Below are 19,312 nucleotides of genomic sequence, written 5' to 3' on the forward strand. Positions count from 1 at the left end.
TGAGATTGCCCAATATCCAAATCTGTTCATAATATTGTTGTAGATTTCCCGCCTGTTGGCGTGCGAACGACCGCGTCTAACCAATAGCGGTCGCTTCGCCCACCGAACGGACAATCTAGTCGCAGCTTTCCGGATCAACGCCAGAAACCAGCCACGGGTGTGTTTTCAACCACACTTAAACCTTGTCCACACTCTACCTGTGCTACAGGGTCCGATCGCCATATCTTGGATGTACCTAATTATTCGCGCGGGTAGGTTACCGAGAGATTGTACCTCAACGGGACCGCTTGGAAACGAGCCGCTTAAGCAGCTCACTTCCATTTGGGAGAACCAAGCGGGGTATTATCGTGCAGTCCCGTTGGACCCGATCACTTTACCGGCTATTTAAAAACCAACTATATTCCGAGTGCAAGATGGGGCAGCTCAATGAGGGAATGGACGCAACGAACAGGTTTACATTCACACAAGGACAATTATTATAATAAAGCACGTATGCAATTAAACAAGGCAAAACAAGTATGCAATTATACAAGCAACAAAAGCACGACAAAAGAACTACAACCGTCTACTTATTATGTACAGTCACTTGCACTTAACAGCAGTTCCTACTTATTAGACGGGCCCACGGACACACGTACGCACACACACAAACCCAAGAAATGGTGGCAGAGGCCTTTAATAACGAGCTCCAGCTCGGAGGACAGGTGAGCTGAAACTCAGAACCTATCTCGAACCTCTCCACCTCGTGTGGTCTTCAAGTTGTTCAGACCCGGGCTCCAGCGAGAGCGAGCTGGATCTAATCACCGTGAGCCGCGATCCTTCCCGAGCTCCCACGAATCCTCCCACGCTTCTCAACACGTGCTGGTGAGACGAGGCGCCGATCCTTCCCGTCGATGCGTCGCTTCCCCGAGGAACCACCTCCAAGAAGAGGTCGATGAGTCGCACCAAGCCGGAAACCAAAATGGAGAACAAAGAGCTCCACGAACCAAGAAGAAGAAGCCACCACTCGCAGCTCGAGCCGAGCAACCAGCTTAACTTTCTTCCAAACAAGGCAGCTTGAAGCAAAAAGCTTTCAAAAGCCTCCGACCCTAACCAGATTCAAGCAGGACCCGAAGCTCTGCTGAACAACTCCTCTGCAGAAGCAAAAAGCTTCCGAAGGCCTCAACCCTAACACAAGCCAAGCAGGACCTGACGGTCTGCTGAGCGACTGCTCTCTGCCAAAGCAAAAAGCTTACTACTCCAACTCAGCCCACAAACAAAGAAAAGATCTCCTCTTATCCTTCTCCCGCCTTCCCCCCGCTCCCGGCGTGACTGATGACTCATGCCCTCGTGCTCCATCCCCCGCTCAGCCACGGGTGGGAGGGAGTTGTTGACATCATGAGTCAGGGGACGGCAGGGTTCTTCTTGCTCTTCGCAGAAGAGGGGGAGGGATGTCTCCATTGTTCGTTCCCTAACTATTAAATCGATCCGCAGTGCATCTAATCGATTTCTGAACATTTAAACAATGAAAGGTGAGCTATCTCGGGAACAAGCACTTATCGACATAGCTGACTAAAGGAACATGTTTGTTGTGTGCAATCGAATTCCAAATTTGTAACAATATGATAGGCTACTTGTGTGCCAAATTTGGTGCTTTCCTCACAAAATGCACAATTTTTGTGCTATATTTAGCTAAGTTGCCCCACTATAAGTACAAGTGTTAAGGGGTGTCTTTTTACTGATTTATAAATGATGGAAGCAAGCAATAACCAAACCAAAGAGTGAAGATGTAATCAGCCTTGGTATTTAAATGGGAAACATAACGAATGTGAGAAATATCAAACAAGTCTTATTGAAGAAATAACTGGGTTAAAAGTAAATAAAACAAATAAGCGGATACATTTAATTACAAATATGTTGAAGGCTGTCAAGAAAAAAAATTAATATCCTTGAATGGACTGAAAACTTTGATTGTTATCACTTGAACAATGGAAAAACAATTTACTACAATCTCAAAATGATATGTGGATCAGGAGGTGGACAAACAAGAGCATTAAGAGAAGTTTATCATTTTATTTCTGCTCAACAAAGACATATAAACCAAGAACTAAGTTCTAAAATAATATTTGTGAATATACTCGATGGTGATGAATGTAATCGGAAAATTAATTTATTACCTCGAATAGAACATGGACAAATATTTATTGGTTCACTCTGAGTGGAGTGAAAATATAAAAGGAAATCAATAAGTAATGGGGTAGAGATCGATCTCTTCTTTTGACCCCATGGACCGAGAGTCAGAGGGGGTGGGGGTGGGGGGGGTTGGGTTTTTTGGACCCTAAGAATTTAACATGAGCTTATATGGGAGAAAATTATTCTCCTGTTTTAACCGAATTCGCCTTGAGTCAGAAAGGTTAGCCTATACATTTCTATGGGTGGGGGGTGGAGGAATCAGTCTCCTGTTTAGGGGTTTTCAGGGTTTAATTCATAGTTTACCCCGTTTTCCCCATTCATTTGCATGGATGCTTCAGAAGCCCCATTAATCCTCTACTGGTGTATGTTAAGGCTCTCAGCTCTGAAAACGCCATTTAAACTCAAAATAAGACTTTGGGGACTCGCCGCTCCAAGTTGTAAGACCCGATTAGCTCAGTTCGGAAGTCACAGTTGTCAAGTTCACAGCGCTGAGCACCACTGAGTTCAGAGCCACAAGTACCCAAGAGTGGCTGTGAGAGTTGCGGCTGTGAGGTTGCGTTGTTGGTGGTCAACAAACCATTTGATGATTGCTCCATTGCTGCATGTCTTCGTTTTCCCACAGTTGTTCTAAAGCAAAATACTTTGGATCTCCGATGGTGTGCATCAGGTGTAATCTGATCACGGTCGAAATATCGTGAACACAAGCGTGACCATTTGCTCATGATCAGTTAATCGTTCTTGTTCCATCTGGCCGACCACCACCACCACCACCACCACCACATCTTCCAGCAATACAGCGAAGTCTAATTTCACTGAAATTTCACCCACATGACGCTCGCTATGAACCGATATTTTTCCACTTTTTTTCTTTTGCAGAATGTAAAATGCGTAATGCAGATGCACATGAAAACACCATTTTGAGAACTTACCAGAAAATCTTACGAAGGAAAGAAACTTCAAACTCGAATGGCACTCGGTGGAGAGCGTCCCTCCACCAGGCTGAACAGTTTACATTTTGTATCCCACCGATCGGCCGCATCTGGATCTGGACCTGAACCAAAATCTAATCAGCTTGTCACCTGCCCAACTCATCCATCAAGTTTTGTCATAATCCGTCAACAACTTTTTAAGATATGCTGCTGTATCTCGTTTTTGGCCCCATCTCTCAATGAAGAAATACTTTAAAACTTCTCGCTTCTCGAACCGTATCTTCACCAAAACCGAACCAATTCATCCTCCTCACACCCTCAACCTGGTCACCAAGTTTCATCCCAATCATTCCATAACTTTTTGAGATATCCTGCTCACAGACAAACAAACAGACAGACAGACACGCAGAAAAACAAAAAGTAACTACGATTGTATACATATACGGAAGCATAAGTAAAAAGCGACAACACCCAACCCTACCAGAAGTGTGCATGATGAAAAAATGGCTGATTTTAATCGATTCAAGCATGAATAGTGTGACCTGTGGCAACAATCTGGCAATTTCACAAAGTCTCAATTTACAGTGTGAATATGTCATCCATGATTTATCATGAAAATGGATTTGAACCTCAACAAAACTTCATGGAAAACAACAGTGTTTAACATGATTCTCATTATGGATGCCATAACCTACAAAATAAATGATAAAAACATTTTTTTCTGTTCTTTAAGAAACCAAATACATATTACATATGCAGAGTGAATAGAAAAGGGAGAGGGACATGAGCCTGGGGCTATGGCATATATTATTCGTTGCATAAACAGGTATGGGGTTAAGTTAGAAATGTTTATACAAATCACAGAGGTAACTATAAAGTCTTTAACAATTCTTTTTTCTGCTTCCTTTGGTTTAATCATTTCCTTAGAGTGAAGACAGTGCACTCATCACAGATAGCAAACATAATTGGCACAACCAGTAATGGTGGACGCCAAACGAAGGGACGAGCAGGGTCTACAGTGGACAAGTTGCAGTACTATGGCTCACAACGACATAGGCGTGAGGGTTCATTAATACATCGCAGAACCTGGCTCCTAACTTGAATCATTTCTAGTGGCCAGGACAGGCTGCTGATGAATGCCACCTGCTGCCCCCTCCCCCAACCCCAAAAAAGGATTACAGTAGGAATTTGGCCAAGATGAAAGCATACAATGGCCTTTCAGAAGGGTAAACAAATGCGAGCAGCCAAAGACAGTTTACCAATTGAAGCAAGACTGCCTGCAAAGCACCAGGAAGACAAAGATCTAATCCCAGCCAAGACCACCCAAGATATGAGAAAACGAGATATGAGCAACCATGTCAGTCCATGGTGAGATTTATGACACACGGTGTCATTTATGACACTTACTCCATGTATAACATGGAGACCAAAATTAACAATTTTACATCTATCCATTCATTAGGACCATACTCTGTGCAGAGCGTCGGTGCTGCCAAAGCAGTCTCTTTGGCTATTGGTCACAATCCTGGATGGGTCGCCACTCCAACACAGGATACTCAAATGGTTCAATCGTCCCAGCAAGCTGGTACTCATTTTGCTAGCTTCAGAAGGATGACAGGCTGAGTCAACCCCACCTGGTATTAATTTAACAGCCAAGCAAGATTTGAACTAATGACCCAAGGATTCCAAGCCCACCACCCCGAACCTAACATTAAGCTAACACCAGGCATATATTTTTACATACACAAGATGTTAATGACTCCTATGTAGAACTAGCAGAGCCTGTCCGTCACTTCTCTGACGGAACAATTAGTCATCGTGTTTGCCAAACTTACCCGTACATAGAGTGCTATAACTCCTTCCCCTCCACACCCCCACCCCATCTTCACGTCCTGCTCACCCTCCCCCCTCATTCGTCCCAATGTCCCTTCTCACTAGAAATGTCACACACGATGACAGGCTTTGACAAGCCACTCCAGTTTTGATGGAGGTTGAGGGAGGGAGAAGGAGGACAAATTTAACTGTGTGAAGAGTGCTTTAACCTCAGTGTTGCCCTGGTAAAAAAGGAAAATTTAAAACGTTCTGCAATCACCACCAGGTGGCGCTACATCGTACACATTCACATCCAGAATTTATGCCCATCCCTCCTCCCTCTCCCCGGGCCACCCACACCGCCACGTGAGGCCATGGCCATATAGCCAATGTTACCCCCCCTTCCCACACACAAAGTTGTATTTGTACCCCAAGTTTGGAGTTTGTAACTTAAACGATGTGGCCGTGCATCAGGAACAAAGCCAGAGAGAGAGTGAATGGTGTTTATATACATTGTGTATATAGATATATTCATATAAAAGTAGAAGAATATTGCTGCATTACAAAAGGCATTGAGACAAAAAAGAAGTTATTTATTCACAATTGTTTCATTTATTTTAGGGTGTCGCTGCCACCATCACTGGGAGTCAAATTTTGGTAGACATCAAATGTGTGTTGTCCCAATACTTTTGGTCACACACCACCAGAAAAGTGCATGGAGAAATCAAATTCCAATGAACTTTTGACTCAAAACTTCACTTCTCACATTGTCATGCCAAATAACTTTTGGAAACTCAGGTGAGTTGGAATGGAATGACCTGTGCGAGTGGAATTCAGGAGCTACAAATGAAACATGAAGATTTTGCCTCGATGTGTAAAATCAGAGCTTTAATCTTCAATGCCCTGTCCATTGCTTGTAACAAAACTGACACAATACCATTAAAATAAATGCTCTGTGTGTGTAAACGTGTGAATTGCTGGCTGTGGTTCACACGTGTGAATTGCTCTCTGCAGAAGATCAACAATACTGAGAAGAAAATAAAAAACATAATTAAAATTTCATAATGTTGGCTCAATCACAATGGCCGACGGATACTTGCAGTTCTTGGCGATTGTTCTTAATGTCAGTTAAATGTTTGTTTATCATCAGTCAGGATCCGGTTGCCTTCTCCGATCTGTACCATGTTACAGTGAGAGATGTTGAATATTCGGACGTTTGGAGGTTCTGTTTCAGCCGCAACTCCCTTCAAAACAATACAACAGTACACATTGTAAAAAATATTAATAAAAAATAACAAGGTTATCCATCTAAAAATCTTCTTTTTTTCCTTTAAAAACATGTGTACATTAAGGGAAGGTGAATGGGAAAGACAGTGGTAGAAGGGGATGTCGAGCCAGAGATTTCCCATTTCAAAAAAGTGCCTTTTCCATTTTCAGAAAAAAACAATTCCATTTCATGTTATCAACGGAAAACAAGTGAAATCCTTCAATACAGCGCGTGTGGTGAAGCAAATGAGTACACTAATGTTAAAATATGCAATTTATGCTTTTTCAGTTGAAAAACAATTAAAAAGCGTACTTAATATTTGAAATGTAAAAATCTTGTTATTATTGTGATAAGCACCTTTATATATATATATATATATATATATATATATATATATATATATATATATATATATATATATATATATATATATATATATATATATATATATATATATATAAGAGAAGGAATGAAATCGTTTGATACAGCGTGGCAGGGACCGCAAAAGAATGATGGCATAAGAAGAACTGAGCTTTCAGCATTCGGCGTGAAATGCGATGGTGGGCGGAAGTGACGTCTTTCGTTCATTCGTACATGAGGGGGGAGTGTTTCTTCGGTTTTTTCCGTCAAGTAATAAATTGAATGGTTTTCACACATATATATATATATATACATATATATATATATATATACATATACATATATACATATACATATATACATATACATATATACATATACATATATACATATATACATATACATATATACATATACATATATACATATACATATATATATATATATATATATATATAACACATTCGTTTCACAAATTTCCATTGAAATACTCGGGTATTTCCGTCAATTGTCGCCATTTCCGTCGAGGTTACGCACTGCATCTACCGAACGGCCGTCATTGGCTGTCTTGAGGCGCGTGGGGGGGGGGGGGACGGGGGGACACCGGACCCACCGGAGACGTGGTAGACGACGCCGGGGACATTTCAAACTCGGTGCAATTGTATACAGCGCACGTGCTGTAAAAAACGCATTTATTGTGCACCGATGTTAGGTCAGGTATGGGAGCATGCTCCGGAGCAGAACATCGCTGTGTCCACCTTCTGCCAGTACTCCAAGGGCCTCCGTCTGGCCATCCCCCAGGCAGATGCCTGGTCCATCCCCATGTCCTTGAGAAGCTGATCAACCTGCTGCAACTACGAGGCACGTGGTCAACCCATTGGCCTCCCCCACTCACGAGGCTCCCTCGCTGAGAGAATCTGATAAGCAGGATCAGAGTCAGGAAAACGAGCCACATGTCCATATAGCCGCAGCTGACACAGACTTTACAGGCAACAAATCCCATCTGAGGTTCTCTCACAGCAACCACTTGTTGGACACAAAGTCTGACCAGCGACAGCCAAGGATTCTCCAAAGAGACCTGGTACTGAAGGACTTGTCTCCATCTCAGATCCCTGGTCAGAGTCCAAGTTTCCCATCTGTAGAGCAAGACTAGAAGCTCCAAGGACCTGAAGACTTGGACCTTCATCCTCCTGCATAGTTACCGACAACGCCACACCCCATTATCCAGTGAATCCGTGACTCCTCAGGCCCGACCCAGACATTTGTTGGCCTCTGGCTCAGAGCCAGCAGAGACATGAATATCACTGCCAAAAAAATGAATCTCTCCGTGACCTCAACATCCTCACCACAAACAGGTACAGGCAGGACAGCAGCATCCAAGCTATTATTGAAAGCCTGGATCTTAGTTTTGACCCAGGAAACCCGTAATCCCAGCGGCTCCGACTCCTCATTCAGCACCTCGAGGCCCCCAAAAGGATATCTAGTCTCCGCAAAGATGACTGCATCATCTGCGAAATGAAGGTCAGAGATCTTGACATTCCCAAATCATACACCGCAGCTTGATCTCTCCAACATCCTCCCTAGAATCCAGTCTCTACAAGTGCTGAAAAGTGTGGGGGCCAGTACACACCCCTGACGAACTACAGTAACAACTGGAAATAAGTCAGTGATGGAACCACTACACCTCATAGCACTCTCAGTACCAGAGTACAGTTACTGTGCACCCACATTGGGGAAAATACAACTTTCCTGACATCTACACACATCAAATATTCCACAGTGTTCCTGGGTGGTGTATTTTGCCATCAGGGTGACACAGAAATGCATGGAATAATATGGAAATAAATTTATCAATGGCAGGTGGAAAGGGGGATCCATGGAAAGTGCAATGTTAAACAAAATTAATCTTGATTATGATGTCCATGTGTACTCATCTATAAAGTACTGTACTAAGAAGTGGTAGTATTGTTGTGGGCCGATGTAACAATTTCAAATTACCCCCTCCTTCATCTTTCACACACTCCCTCCCTCCCTCCCTCCCCCCCCCCCCCCCGGTAACTTGAAATCGCGTGAAATCGTTTTCATCCTACCTCCTACGATTTCAGATTACTCCCCCCGCCCCTCAAAACATTTATTTATGTATGTTTATTTACAAAAAAATAGTAATTTTTAAAATGATAATGAAAACTAATTCGGGAAAAACCATTGACCGCATGACAGCCTTTAAAGAGTTTGCAATGAATTTTGATTTTATTATGAATGATTTTATTTTAATATTGTTATTAATTTAAATCAGTATTTCTCATACAGTTATAGCTTTTGCCATATTTTTTATGATATCCTTCTTCGATCTCTTCTTCATTCTTTCGGCTGCTCCCGTTCGGGGTCGCCACAGCGGATCATCCGTATGATCCGCATAGTGATTTGGCACATGTTTTGCGCCGGATGCCCTTCCTGACGCAACCCTGGTCGCCTCTTACAACACAGGGATATGGTACACCTATTTTAACCGGGATATACACCGGCCCAGTACACTGGTACTCATTTCGCCGACCTCGGAAGGATGACACAGGCTGAGTCAACCCCCTGGTGTATTAATTCAGTGGCCCAACGGGGCTTGAACTCAGGACCTTTTGGATCCCAAGCTGCTTCCCTAACCACTGCGCCAACACCAGGCTTAGTACAGTACTTTATAGATGATATCCTTCTTCGATATAATTGATACAAATAGACATACTGGTATATCTTTTTAACCAACTCAGACTATATTTACAATTATGGTAACAACGCAATAAAATCAATATACAAGAAAGGCAACGAAAACAGCTTACACATGACCACTTATGGAAGGTAGGGATATCTGAAGCCACAAAAGTCAGGCCACCACACAACTCCTTGCCCAGATATCCATTTTTCCATCTGACAAACTGCCTGCAGCTGGTATATTTGTATCGTCCGTACAAGGGAAATAATAGCAATAGCTACTTGTGTATCTAGGTTGTCATTCTTTAAGTTGAAAATACTTTCTTGATCGAGAAAGTATCAGGGTAGCTTACTAATGAGGATGCAGAGTTGGGAAACCCTTGTCTGTATCCAATACATGTACATTCAAGTACATACATATCGAGGCACACAGTATCGAAGCCAACATGGTGTGTAAGGCAGTCAAGGTCACCATCAAAGTTTGCCAACTTATCATTGACTTTGTCTGATTCCAGGCAACATGTACTTTCCTTCATTGTTTGCATTGGTTGGCAATAACCACACAGACACCTGTACAAAGAAGTAACATGTCCATCACCCATTATTTAATTTTGTCTTCTAAATAGACAAATCATTGCCATGGTACCATGTACTTTAGGCAATGGCGACTTATACCAAGATCAGACTTGGAAACCTGATTTGTGGAATCAACGTTCAATCCACACCAATTAAATAACAGGATAAGTTAACCATCAGTGCTAAAGCATTACCACGAGCACATCGCACCTGCCTCAATAGTTCGCTATATATTTTCAATATTATTTTTCAAATTTATAACGTAAGAATGTGCCAAGATTCATACCATTCAACATTCTGGAGCCTTCCGATGTCGATATTTGTTTTTTTTTGTGCAAAACTACCTGCCACTGCAGACCCTTCATTGAAGAGCCTTCAACAACTTGCGCATATAGGGTTTGAAACGATATAGCATGACACGTCAAAACGGAGGCCGCCCTGTTGTGACTGCCGTGCGTTTAGCGTTGTTTTTACATCGCGTTATGTTTGCGTTCGGAGGGAAATAAGTCGCTAAACCCCGTCCTTATCATAACTTCACACCTCAAGCTGATGTCCGCGCTCTGGTTTCGCAACATTTCTGATGCCTCAGTGAGCTTGAAAGGATGGTTTTAATCCTTTGCTGGATATTGTTTTTTGCTGAAAAAAAAAAAAAACTTAACAATGGTTGAAGAATGCAATTCTACAAATGTCTCACAAGACAAACCTGACAATGTTGATGTGATCTTTGATTATGTTGTTAACAACAAATATGCTGCTGGAATGTCAAAAAGTGATAAAGCAAACCTAAGTAGGCTCTCTAAGCATTATGTTGAACAAACTGGTCAACTCTATCGCCATAGAGCAGAGAGAGTCGGAAATTCTGGAAATGAGTACAGAGAGGTGTTGGTAATTCGTGATAGGGATGAGCAGAGACGTATTATAAAAAGTATACACATGGGCTCTGGAGATAGTGATACATCCCGTTGCTTGGGAAGTCATATTGGCATCGACAGAACCAGGGCAAAAATTTTGGAGAGATTTTATTGGAAAAATGTGGGCAGGGATGTCAGAGTTTATTTTGGCTTGTGGTCGTTGTCAGAAAGTTAACCCTGTTCGCAAGGTTGATGTTGTTGAACTTCATCCTGTTCCAGTGCGAAGTAAAGTCATGGTCCAAATTAGGGTTGATATCACCAATCTGCCTCAAACAGAGGATGGTTAATGTTGTATTGTTGTGACTATGAACTCCTTCTCCAAATGGCCTGAGGCTCGACCTTTGAAAGATCACACAGCAGAAAGTGTTGCAAAGTTTCTGTTTGAGGACATCATCCGTCAACATGGTTGTGTGGAAATACAAATTGATGATCAAGGAAGAGACTTTGTGAACAAGACATCAGCTGAGCTGCATAGATTAACTGGAACCAAACAACACATAACGAGTGCTTATCACCCTCAAGCAAATGGCCTTGTGGAGCGTCAGAACCGCACTATCAAGGATTCATTCATAAAATCCCTTGAGGACCATTACAACTGGGTTGAATGCTTATCTGCAGTTGTGTTTGCGTATCGAACATCCAAACATTCTTCCACCAAAATGACTCCAGTCCAAATTATGTACAACAGGCAAGCTGTGCTTCCAGTTGAACTGCAGCACAACCAAACTTCCAAGCATCAGGACAGCATTGACAGTGATCAATCCATAATCAGCAAAATTGACATCATGACATCGATTCGGGACAGCATGATAGCGACAGTTGCCTCCAACATTAAATCAGCACAGTCCATTCAAAAGGAACAATATGACAAAAACCATCAACGACAAGAGTTTGGTGTTGGTGATCAAGTTCTGCTCAAGAATCTAGTACGCGTGGAGAGAAAGGGAGAGCGTTTTACAGAGCGCCACACAGGTCCTTACACTGTGGCAGAAGTTTGTGGCAAAAACACCTCCCGACTTTCAGATCAAAAGAAAGTGCTACAAAAGTAAGTAAGTTCCACCAACCTCACCCGATATGTTGAACAATCATCCTCACCAATTAAAAAGCACAAAACCTATGAAGGACCTCAGAGTGCCCTAGCTCCAAAACAGACCAAACTTCTTGAAAAGACCTCATCAAAAGCTGTAGTTGATAATTCACTAGAGATCACACAATCCATGTCTACCGACTCCATTACAGTAACACCTCTTTGTGAAGATTGGCAGAAATTTCATTCAAAACAACTGAACTTCGATTTTGAACGTTCCACCAAATTAAAACATGGATCAGGTACATGCGACATTCCAATCAATCAGCCCCTCAGGACCTGCAGAATCAAACCCGATGGCAACTGTCTGTTCCGTTGCTTCAGTCAGATTCTGACAGGAACTCAAGAAAACCATGGTCTGTTGAGGACAATTATTGTGTCATTCGTTTTGGACAATGTCAGTTTGTGCCAGGGTGTCTGTTGTAGTGTTGTGGAGCATATAAACACGAGTAAGATGGCCCTCCTTGGAACCTGGGGCACTGAAGTTGAGATATTTGCGATGGCAACAATCCTCAACAATCGGATTTACGTGTCCTGTAAATGTGGAAATGACAATAAATGGTTAGAGTATAAACCACTCAAGACAGATACGAAAGACATTCATGCTGACGAAGCTGTTATGATCAGCAATTTGTCACACCACTTTGAGCCTGCATTTTGTTAAGTTTTTGTTATTGTTACTTTTGTTGAATTGAACAGTGCAGTGTACTGTATTTTTAATTCACAATTTAGTTGCAATTCTGTATCCCTAATGAATATTCACTCTTGTTATACTTTTTCCTTCTAAATTTCTCTTGTTAGGTTGAATCTTTGTATATATTGTGTTTGTATATAAAATGTCATGCACTTTGAACAAGTGTATGAGTGGTTTTAATACAATTAACATTTTTGTTACATTTTTTTATGTTTCCAGACTTTGAGACGAGCTGTCAATCTTGTACGTTTTACGTGTTCTATTCAATAAACGTATCATGAGTTGTGGGTATAAGAATTTATCATTTCAACTAAATCAGGGAGGGGGATAATGTCAAAGTGCGGGGGTAATATGAAATCGGGTTCAGGCTACCCCCGGGGGTAATTTGAAATCGATTTCAGATTACCGGGAGGTAACTTAAAAGGGGGGTAGCTTGAAGTCTTTACACCGGGGGTCGGTGGCGAGGACGACCGCTAGACGGAGAAGTTAGGCCGTCTCCCACCGAACACCAGAATGGAAGGTCGTCACCCCGGATAACTCCGGAGTTAACGGGTCGCTTAAAGGACCGTAGTCGCCAATATTTTGATGGTGTGAGGTCGGGTCCACTTGTCTAATTCCAATTTACCTAAGTACCCACGCCGTCTAACTCCCCGGGAAGCCACACCCTCGGCCGACTTTGTCCGAACCGAGTTGTTACCGACTTGGATCCGGCATAACCGAGCAGAAGTTAGCAAAGCCACGCCGGACCAAATGAACAATTTATGGCACAAACGGCCTTCCAAGTTCTCAAGCCCGAACCATACTGGACCAATGGTAGAAACGACAGGCAACGAGCTGGTACATTTAACAGGGATTTATTTACAGCAATCGGGAGGGAGACACAGAGCAGAGTAACACCGACTAAAAGAAATGCAATCAATGTACAAGCAAACACTTAACGGTTTCTACTTACAGGACTGGGCCCACGGACACACACACGGACACACACACACATACACACCCAAAAGAAATGGACCCTGTCGGGTCTTTATTGGACCCTCCAGCTGAGGAGTATAGGTCAACTGGGGGGTCAGAGTCCGGCTGTGCACCTGTCCGCCTCGTGCGGTTTGGTCGGTCTTGTTTGGTGGGACTCGAACCCACAGCTTTGATGCAGCACCAAGCACCAAGGGTGAGGGATATGCGACGGACGCCAGCCAGCACGAAGGCGGACGAGATGAGAGGAACCCTTGCGCTGCAAGGCCGACCAGAAAATCAGACCAGGCAAATGAATCACCAACCAGCCAGGCGAGAGCAGACCAGCACCAGCGCAGACAGAACGCGCCAAACACTCTCACTCCCCCTCGCGCACGGGGGCCAGAGGGACCGCCTCTGACATCACCTCATCCCTCCTTGGACAGGGGGGGGGTGTCTGTTGCTTCGGTGGCCTGCCTTCATTGGGGGGAGGGCGTGTCGTGGAGGATCTCGTTGAGGATCCTCGTGGAGGATCTCTAAGCCTTACTCACGTTGTTGTTCTTGTGGACTTTTTTGTTTCACAGCCTTCATTTTTCACCGAAACTTCCTGAAACTTGGCGTATATATGTAAAAATACCCCGCGCAGACAGTAACCATCTCCGATTTTGAAAATTCCTCCTACAAATAAAGTTATGACGTCAAAATATCTCTGCTAACAGAAATCGCCTAAAAAATATCTCAAACTGGGCAAGCTTTTTGAATTCTGTTTGCAGGAATCGAACAGGGCATTAGCAGAGATGAATTTCCACACATATGATACATCACTATGATGTAGTATCAATTTTTATGATGTCATTCCTATTTTTTGTTTCACAACCAAGAGTTTTCATCGGATCTTCGTGAAACTTGCCATGTATACGCAGAAAGCCCCCGCGCAGACAGTAACCATCTCCGATTTTGGAAATTTTTCCTAGAAAAAAGTTGGCGTCATAATATCGCCGCTAATCGAAATCGCCGATACCATTATCTCCGAAACTAGGCAAGCTGTTTGAATTTTGTTTGCGGGAATCAAGCCGGGCATTAGCACAGATAATTTATCGCAAACCTGATACATCACAATGACGTCATATTCGTTTTTATGACGTCATCATGAAGAGGACAAGGATCTTAGATCATTTGAGCTTGTTGATTAATTTTGGCAATCTCATCTGTGTTTTGACGATTTTTCACCATAAAATATGTTGTTGTTTTTTTCCAAAGATGCACGCATGTGCATGTGATGGCCAACATCTTGTTTTTGCCGGTGATTGCATTTTCAGGGAATATTTCCACCGAATTTTCAACAACGGGGTGACTTTCAAATCAAATTTCACTTTGACTGCGCACTCCAGAGATTGTGAGATGGAATTTTATTCGGTATTTAGTGGCAACAACCGGGATCAAGGTTCACAGCAATGCCCGTCCGAAGCAGCTGAAATTGATGTGAGCGGAGAATTTGCCGTGCTCGTTCCCCCGGGTATAGATGGTATCCTTCGGACATCAAATTGCAGAGTTCTGTATTTATTTCTTTATCTTTTTTAACAACTATTCATAATTACGCTGTGGGAATTAGGTTTGTGGAGAATCGCACACAAAAATCACATAATAGTGAATATTTCATTTGTAATTGGAGCCAATTTTAACCTCTTTTTCGCTCAAATGGAATTTAAATTAAAGATAAGGTGTCATCATCATGTGCCGTCCGTCCGTCTCCTATTTCAACCTCTCCGGCCAAACCACTGTGCTGATCCGGCTGAAATTTGGCAGCAAAGTTCCTTTCTTCATTGGTAACAAATTACAAAGCTTGTTCCGGTCGCATGACTTTTAGTCAAAATGGCCAACATAGTAAATTTCTTCAAAAATCTACTTCTTCAGATGCACCAGTCAGAATGGTACCAAATTTGGGTTGCAACATTAGGCCAGGGTCCTGATATTAAATTACGGAGGCCATGCCGATCACATGACCGGAAGTATGTCAAAATGGCCGACTTCGTCAATTTTTGGGGCCCAGATATTAGGCCGGGGCCCAGATAAGCTCCAGACGCAGTGGTCCTATTTTTCCGTAACAAGTCAATACCCACTCCCTTCGGGAGCAAGAGGATTTGCTTTCGGAATTGGCATCGTTTAACAACTCACAATACCCCCTCCGTTCAGCCACTTGCACAATTCCACATGTGCACATGAGAATCGCATCTCCCCACACTCGGTGAGAGGGGGAAGGGGGGAGAAATTCAATGGCCAAGACCTTTGATGGATGTTTTCAATTTGATGTTTTCGATTCCACTACAATGCAGGACCCGTTGCTTCGCTGACTGGAATACCGATCTTTACATAATTGCTAAAAAAAAAGAAAAAAAAAAAGGGTGCTTGTTGTTGACAAAAATCAAATGAGGCGGCGTATCGATACCAGCCAAGCAAAACACTCAGGCAGCGAGAACGGGGAGAATGTTGATGAGTGCTCAGTTTTGAATAATATACAACACACTAAGAGGAAGATCAAAATAAAATAAAAAAATTCTCCCCCTTCCCCTCCTGATAAAGCTTTCTGGGGTACGTATTGGGCACGGGCCATGCCAGGAAACAAACTGTCCTCATGCGTGCATGTGCAGCACGTTATATGCTGCGTGTACAGTATTGCTATGCCTTTTATGTTGGACAATTGTTGAAAGATGGACGCACGCACGCAGGGACGGAAGCAGGCACGCTGAGACCTGCATAATGCCTGTTTGCAGATACATATACATATATACATTTTTTTTTTTGAGGAGAAGAAGGAGAAGGAGAAAGAGAAGAAGACACTTCCAACCAAAAGTAAAGTAGATAGATTCTGCTAATTTGAGCAAAAAAGCGAGAGCAGACCCTGTCTCAGGCGACGTTTCACCAGCTTCGCAGCCAGCTTCATCAGGCATAATAGACCCCGAGCCTCGACACGTGTCGGGTTTTTATTTAGATGTAACCGCTCATTTCCGGTGGTGCTTAATGTAACCGTGCTGGTGCTCAAGGTCAAATGGAGGAGTGCTTTTATTATTTTTATTTTGCAAAAGCAAAACAAAAAAGTCAAATCACATCATTGACAGGGTGCTCTGCTCTTTTTTTTTGTTTTTACTTGCATGTGATCTGGTGTTGTATGTGTGTGGGTGTGTGCGCTTGTTTTTGTGTTTCCGAGGCACGAACACGGCTGGTTTTGTGTGGGTTGGGTATGATGAGGTGTTGGGTTGTGCGAATGTTGAGGTTCTCGTTGGGTGTTGTGCACATGTGGACGTGGTGTTTGGGTTTGGATGTTTGTTGCTCACCATATCCAGTCGTTTGCACCATCCAGTTTTCGCAATTTGCATCAGAGGTGGGTATTGTATGGGTACGTCCACCGTCTCCCCTGTTCGACCACCCTCCCGGCTCTTCACGTGCCATGCTTTCAAAATTGACCTGCGTCATTTGTTAGATGTAGGGTCTCAGACACGAATCCCAAAGTCATATTTGTGTCCAGATTGCAGGCAATGATGTGCTATGGCTGACCGGGTCACTTTTCAAAGCCTAATTTCTCTGTCATGTTCATCTAGTCGTTGTTTCAAATTCCTTCCAGTTTCACCAATGTAGAATTAGTCACAGTCTTTGCATGATGAATGGCGAACGACTCCAGATTTATCACCAGTTGATATTGGGTCCTTTAGTTTTGAGATGACATTACGGATGGTGCGTAGAGGCTTGTAGGCTACGCCAATCCGTGAGCCACGTACTATCCTGCCAATCCTTTCTGAAGGGCCTGGGTAGTATGACAGTAGGCAGTGCCCAAGTGTCTGGCTTCTTCCGTTCTGTCCGTTTTGATTCTTCCAATGTGGGGAGTATCCATCCCCCTTGTACCCATTTTTTGAGCAGGACTCCTAACTAATCGGATTTCTTCAATTGCCTCGGATTTGGAAGACGACAGTGTCCATGCCAGAGCTGCTAAGGTCCGTGCTACACTGTGTTTGTGGGAGATTGGGTTGCAGGAGTTAAGATCCAGTAATCTGCTGGTGTGGGTCGTTTTCATGTAAACCGAGGTCTTTAGGGAGCAGTCAGGCTTACGGTGAACCTCCACATCCAAAAAGGCCAATTTGCTTTCTTTTTCAATTTCCATTGTGAAGGTAATGCTGGGGAATACCAGGCCAAGTTGTCCCAGTAGGTGGTCTTCCATGTTTGTATGCACAATGACGAAGGTGTCATCCACATATCTGTTCCAGTACCGTGGGAGCCAATTGTCATGAGACTCAAATATCCTTCATTTGAGTTCCTCTATCACCAAATTGGCGACAACAGCAGAGACCGGTGAACCCACAGCTGTGCCAAATATTTGTCGGTCGTGTGCACCGTCATAGATGAAGGTCGTGCTATTCAGACACATCTCCAGCAAGCTCGCAATGTCTTCAGGTGTTCGTTTGCTGTTTTGACAAGCCATTTTACAGTCGTTTGAATGTTTCAACTGGTCGAGTGTGACGCTCACCGCTAGATCGACTGGGATGTTGGTGAAAAGGGAAACCACATTGAAAGATACCATCGTCTCATCATCTTGGATTCCAACCTCTCTTATCCTTTGGACAAATTCACCACTATTCTTAACCATTTTATCAGTCTTTCCTGCAAGTATGCCAATGATACGTGGTAGAAAGCCTGACAATCAGTGAGATGTACCCCAACACTCACACAACCAAACCTCATCATGCCCAACCCGGACACGAAACCAGCCGTGTTCGTGCCCCGGAAACACAAAAACAACAAGGGCATACACATGCTCATCCACCCACATACAACACCAGATCACGTGCAAGTAAAAAATAAAATAAAAAACACTCCTCCATTTGACCTCGAGCATCAGCACATGACCGGAAGTGAGAGGAAATCACATCGAAATAAAAACCGGACACATGCCGAGGCTCGGGGTCCATTATGCCTGATGAAGCTGGCCGTGAAGCTGGCGAAACGTTGCCTGAGACCGGACCTGCTCTTGCTTTTTTGCTCAAATTAGCGGAGTCGATCGAGTTTTTACTTTTTGTTGGAAGCGCCTTCTTCTTCTTTAAGAAATATATATATATATATATATATATATATATATATATATATATATATATATATATATATATATATATATATATATATATATGCATGGCTCACAAAGTGGGTACAACATACTGTTACACAAAGGGCAAAAAAAAGTTTAGGGAAACATGAAATGCAACCCATTATGTTAATCTGCATGTATTCAAATAGCTAAATCTAAATTTTTAGACCTGCAGCACGTCCGGTGTTAAAGTTACCACTGAATATATACAACACTGTAATTACACGTTCGAATTTCGAGCTTGGCGTCAGCGTTATGTACCCATCAGATGAAAAAAACAACATAAATATTATATTTTGGGATAAGAAACAGATAATTTTTACTCTGCCTTTTTAAACAGGCTCAATATGTGACAGGAAAAATAAAAAAACAACACATTTTGAGAGAGTCTGATGTTATAAATTACGAAGAAAACACAGACGAGTTCAGTAGCAAAGAAAGCTACACTTGCAAGCGAAAAATAACGTTAAAATCGAATCTATTTCTTTCGAACTTTTGAAAATAATCACTTTCAACATGAAAAGAAAAACAATTGTAAAGGCCCAGTCACACCTTGACGTTTTAGCCAGCTTATGCCGATTTTTGGAAAATTTGTCTAAAACGCTGGTACACGTCGAATACGTTATGGGGGTAAGTTTTGATAACATTGAGAGCACGCTGAAAAACACTGCCATACGTCGTTGTACTTTTCGGTTGTCCTCAAATTTTCCATGCTTGAA

General features: G+C 42.8%; 1 protein-coding gene across 4 annotated transcripts in view; it reads right to left on the minus strand.

Annotated features, from left to right (window-relative positions):
• Positions 1–3,590: 3,590 nt before the first annotated feature.
• The window catches only part of LOC147020765 (uncharacterized), a 38,919-nt gene continuing 23,197 nt past the window's right edge, over positions 3,591–19,312 (minus strand). For all 4 annotated transcript variants that reach the window (XM_085896382.1, XM_085896378.1, XM_085896381.1 and 1 more), the window contains exon 3: positions 3,591–6,157. In XM_085896382.1, coding sequence (XP_085752508.1) covers positions 6,144–6,157 — 14 coding nt within the window. In that variant the 3' untranslated portion in view covers positions 3,591–6,143. The remainder of the gene's footprint in view (positions 6,158–19,312) is intronic.

Source organism: Eptatretus burgeri, chromosome 9 (genome assembly GCF_056783735.1).
Source record: "Eptatretus burgeri isolate ZD-2024b chromosome 9, Ebu_testis_v1, whole genome shotgun sequence".
In the NCBI taxonomy this organism is placed as follows: domain Eukaryota; kingdom Metazoa; phylum Chordata; class Myxini; order Myxiniformes; family Myxinidae; genus Eptatretus; species Eptatretus burgeri.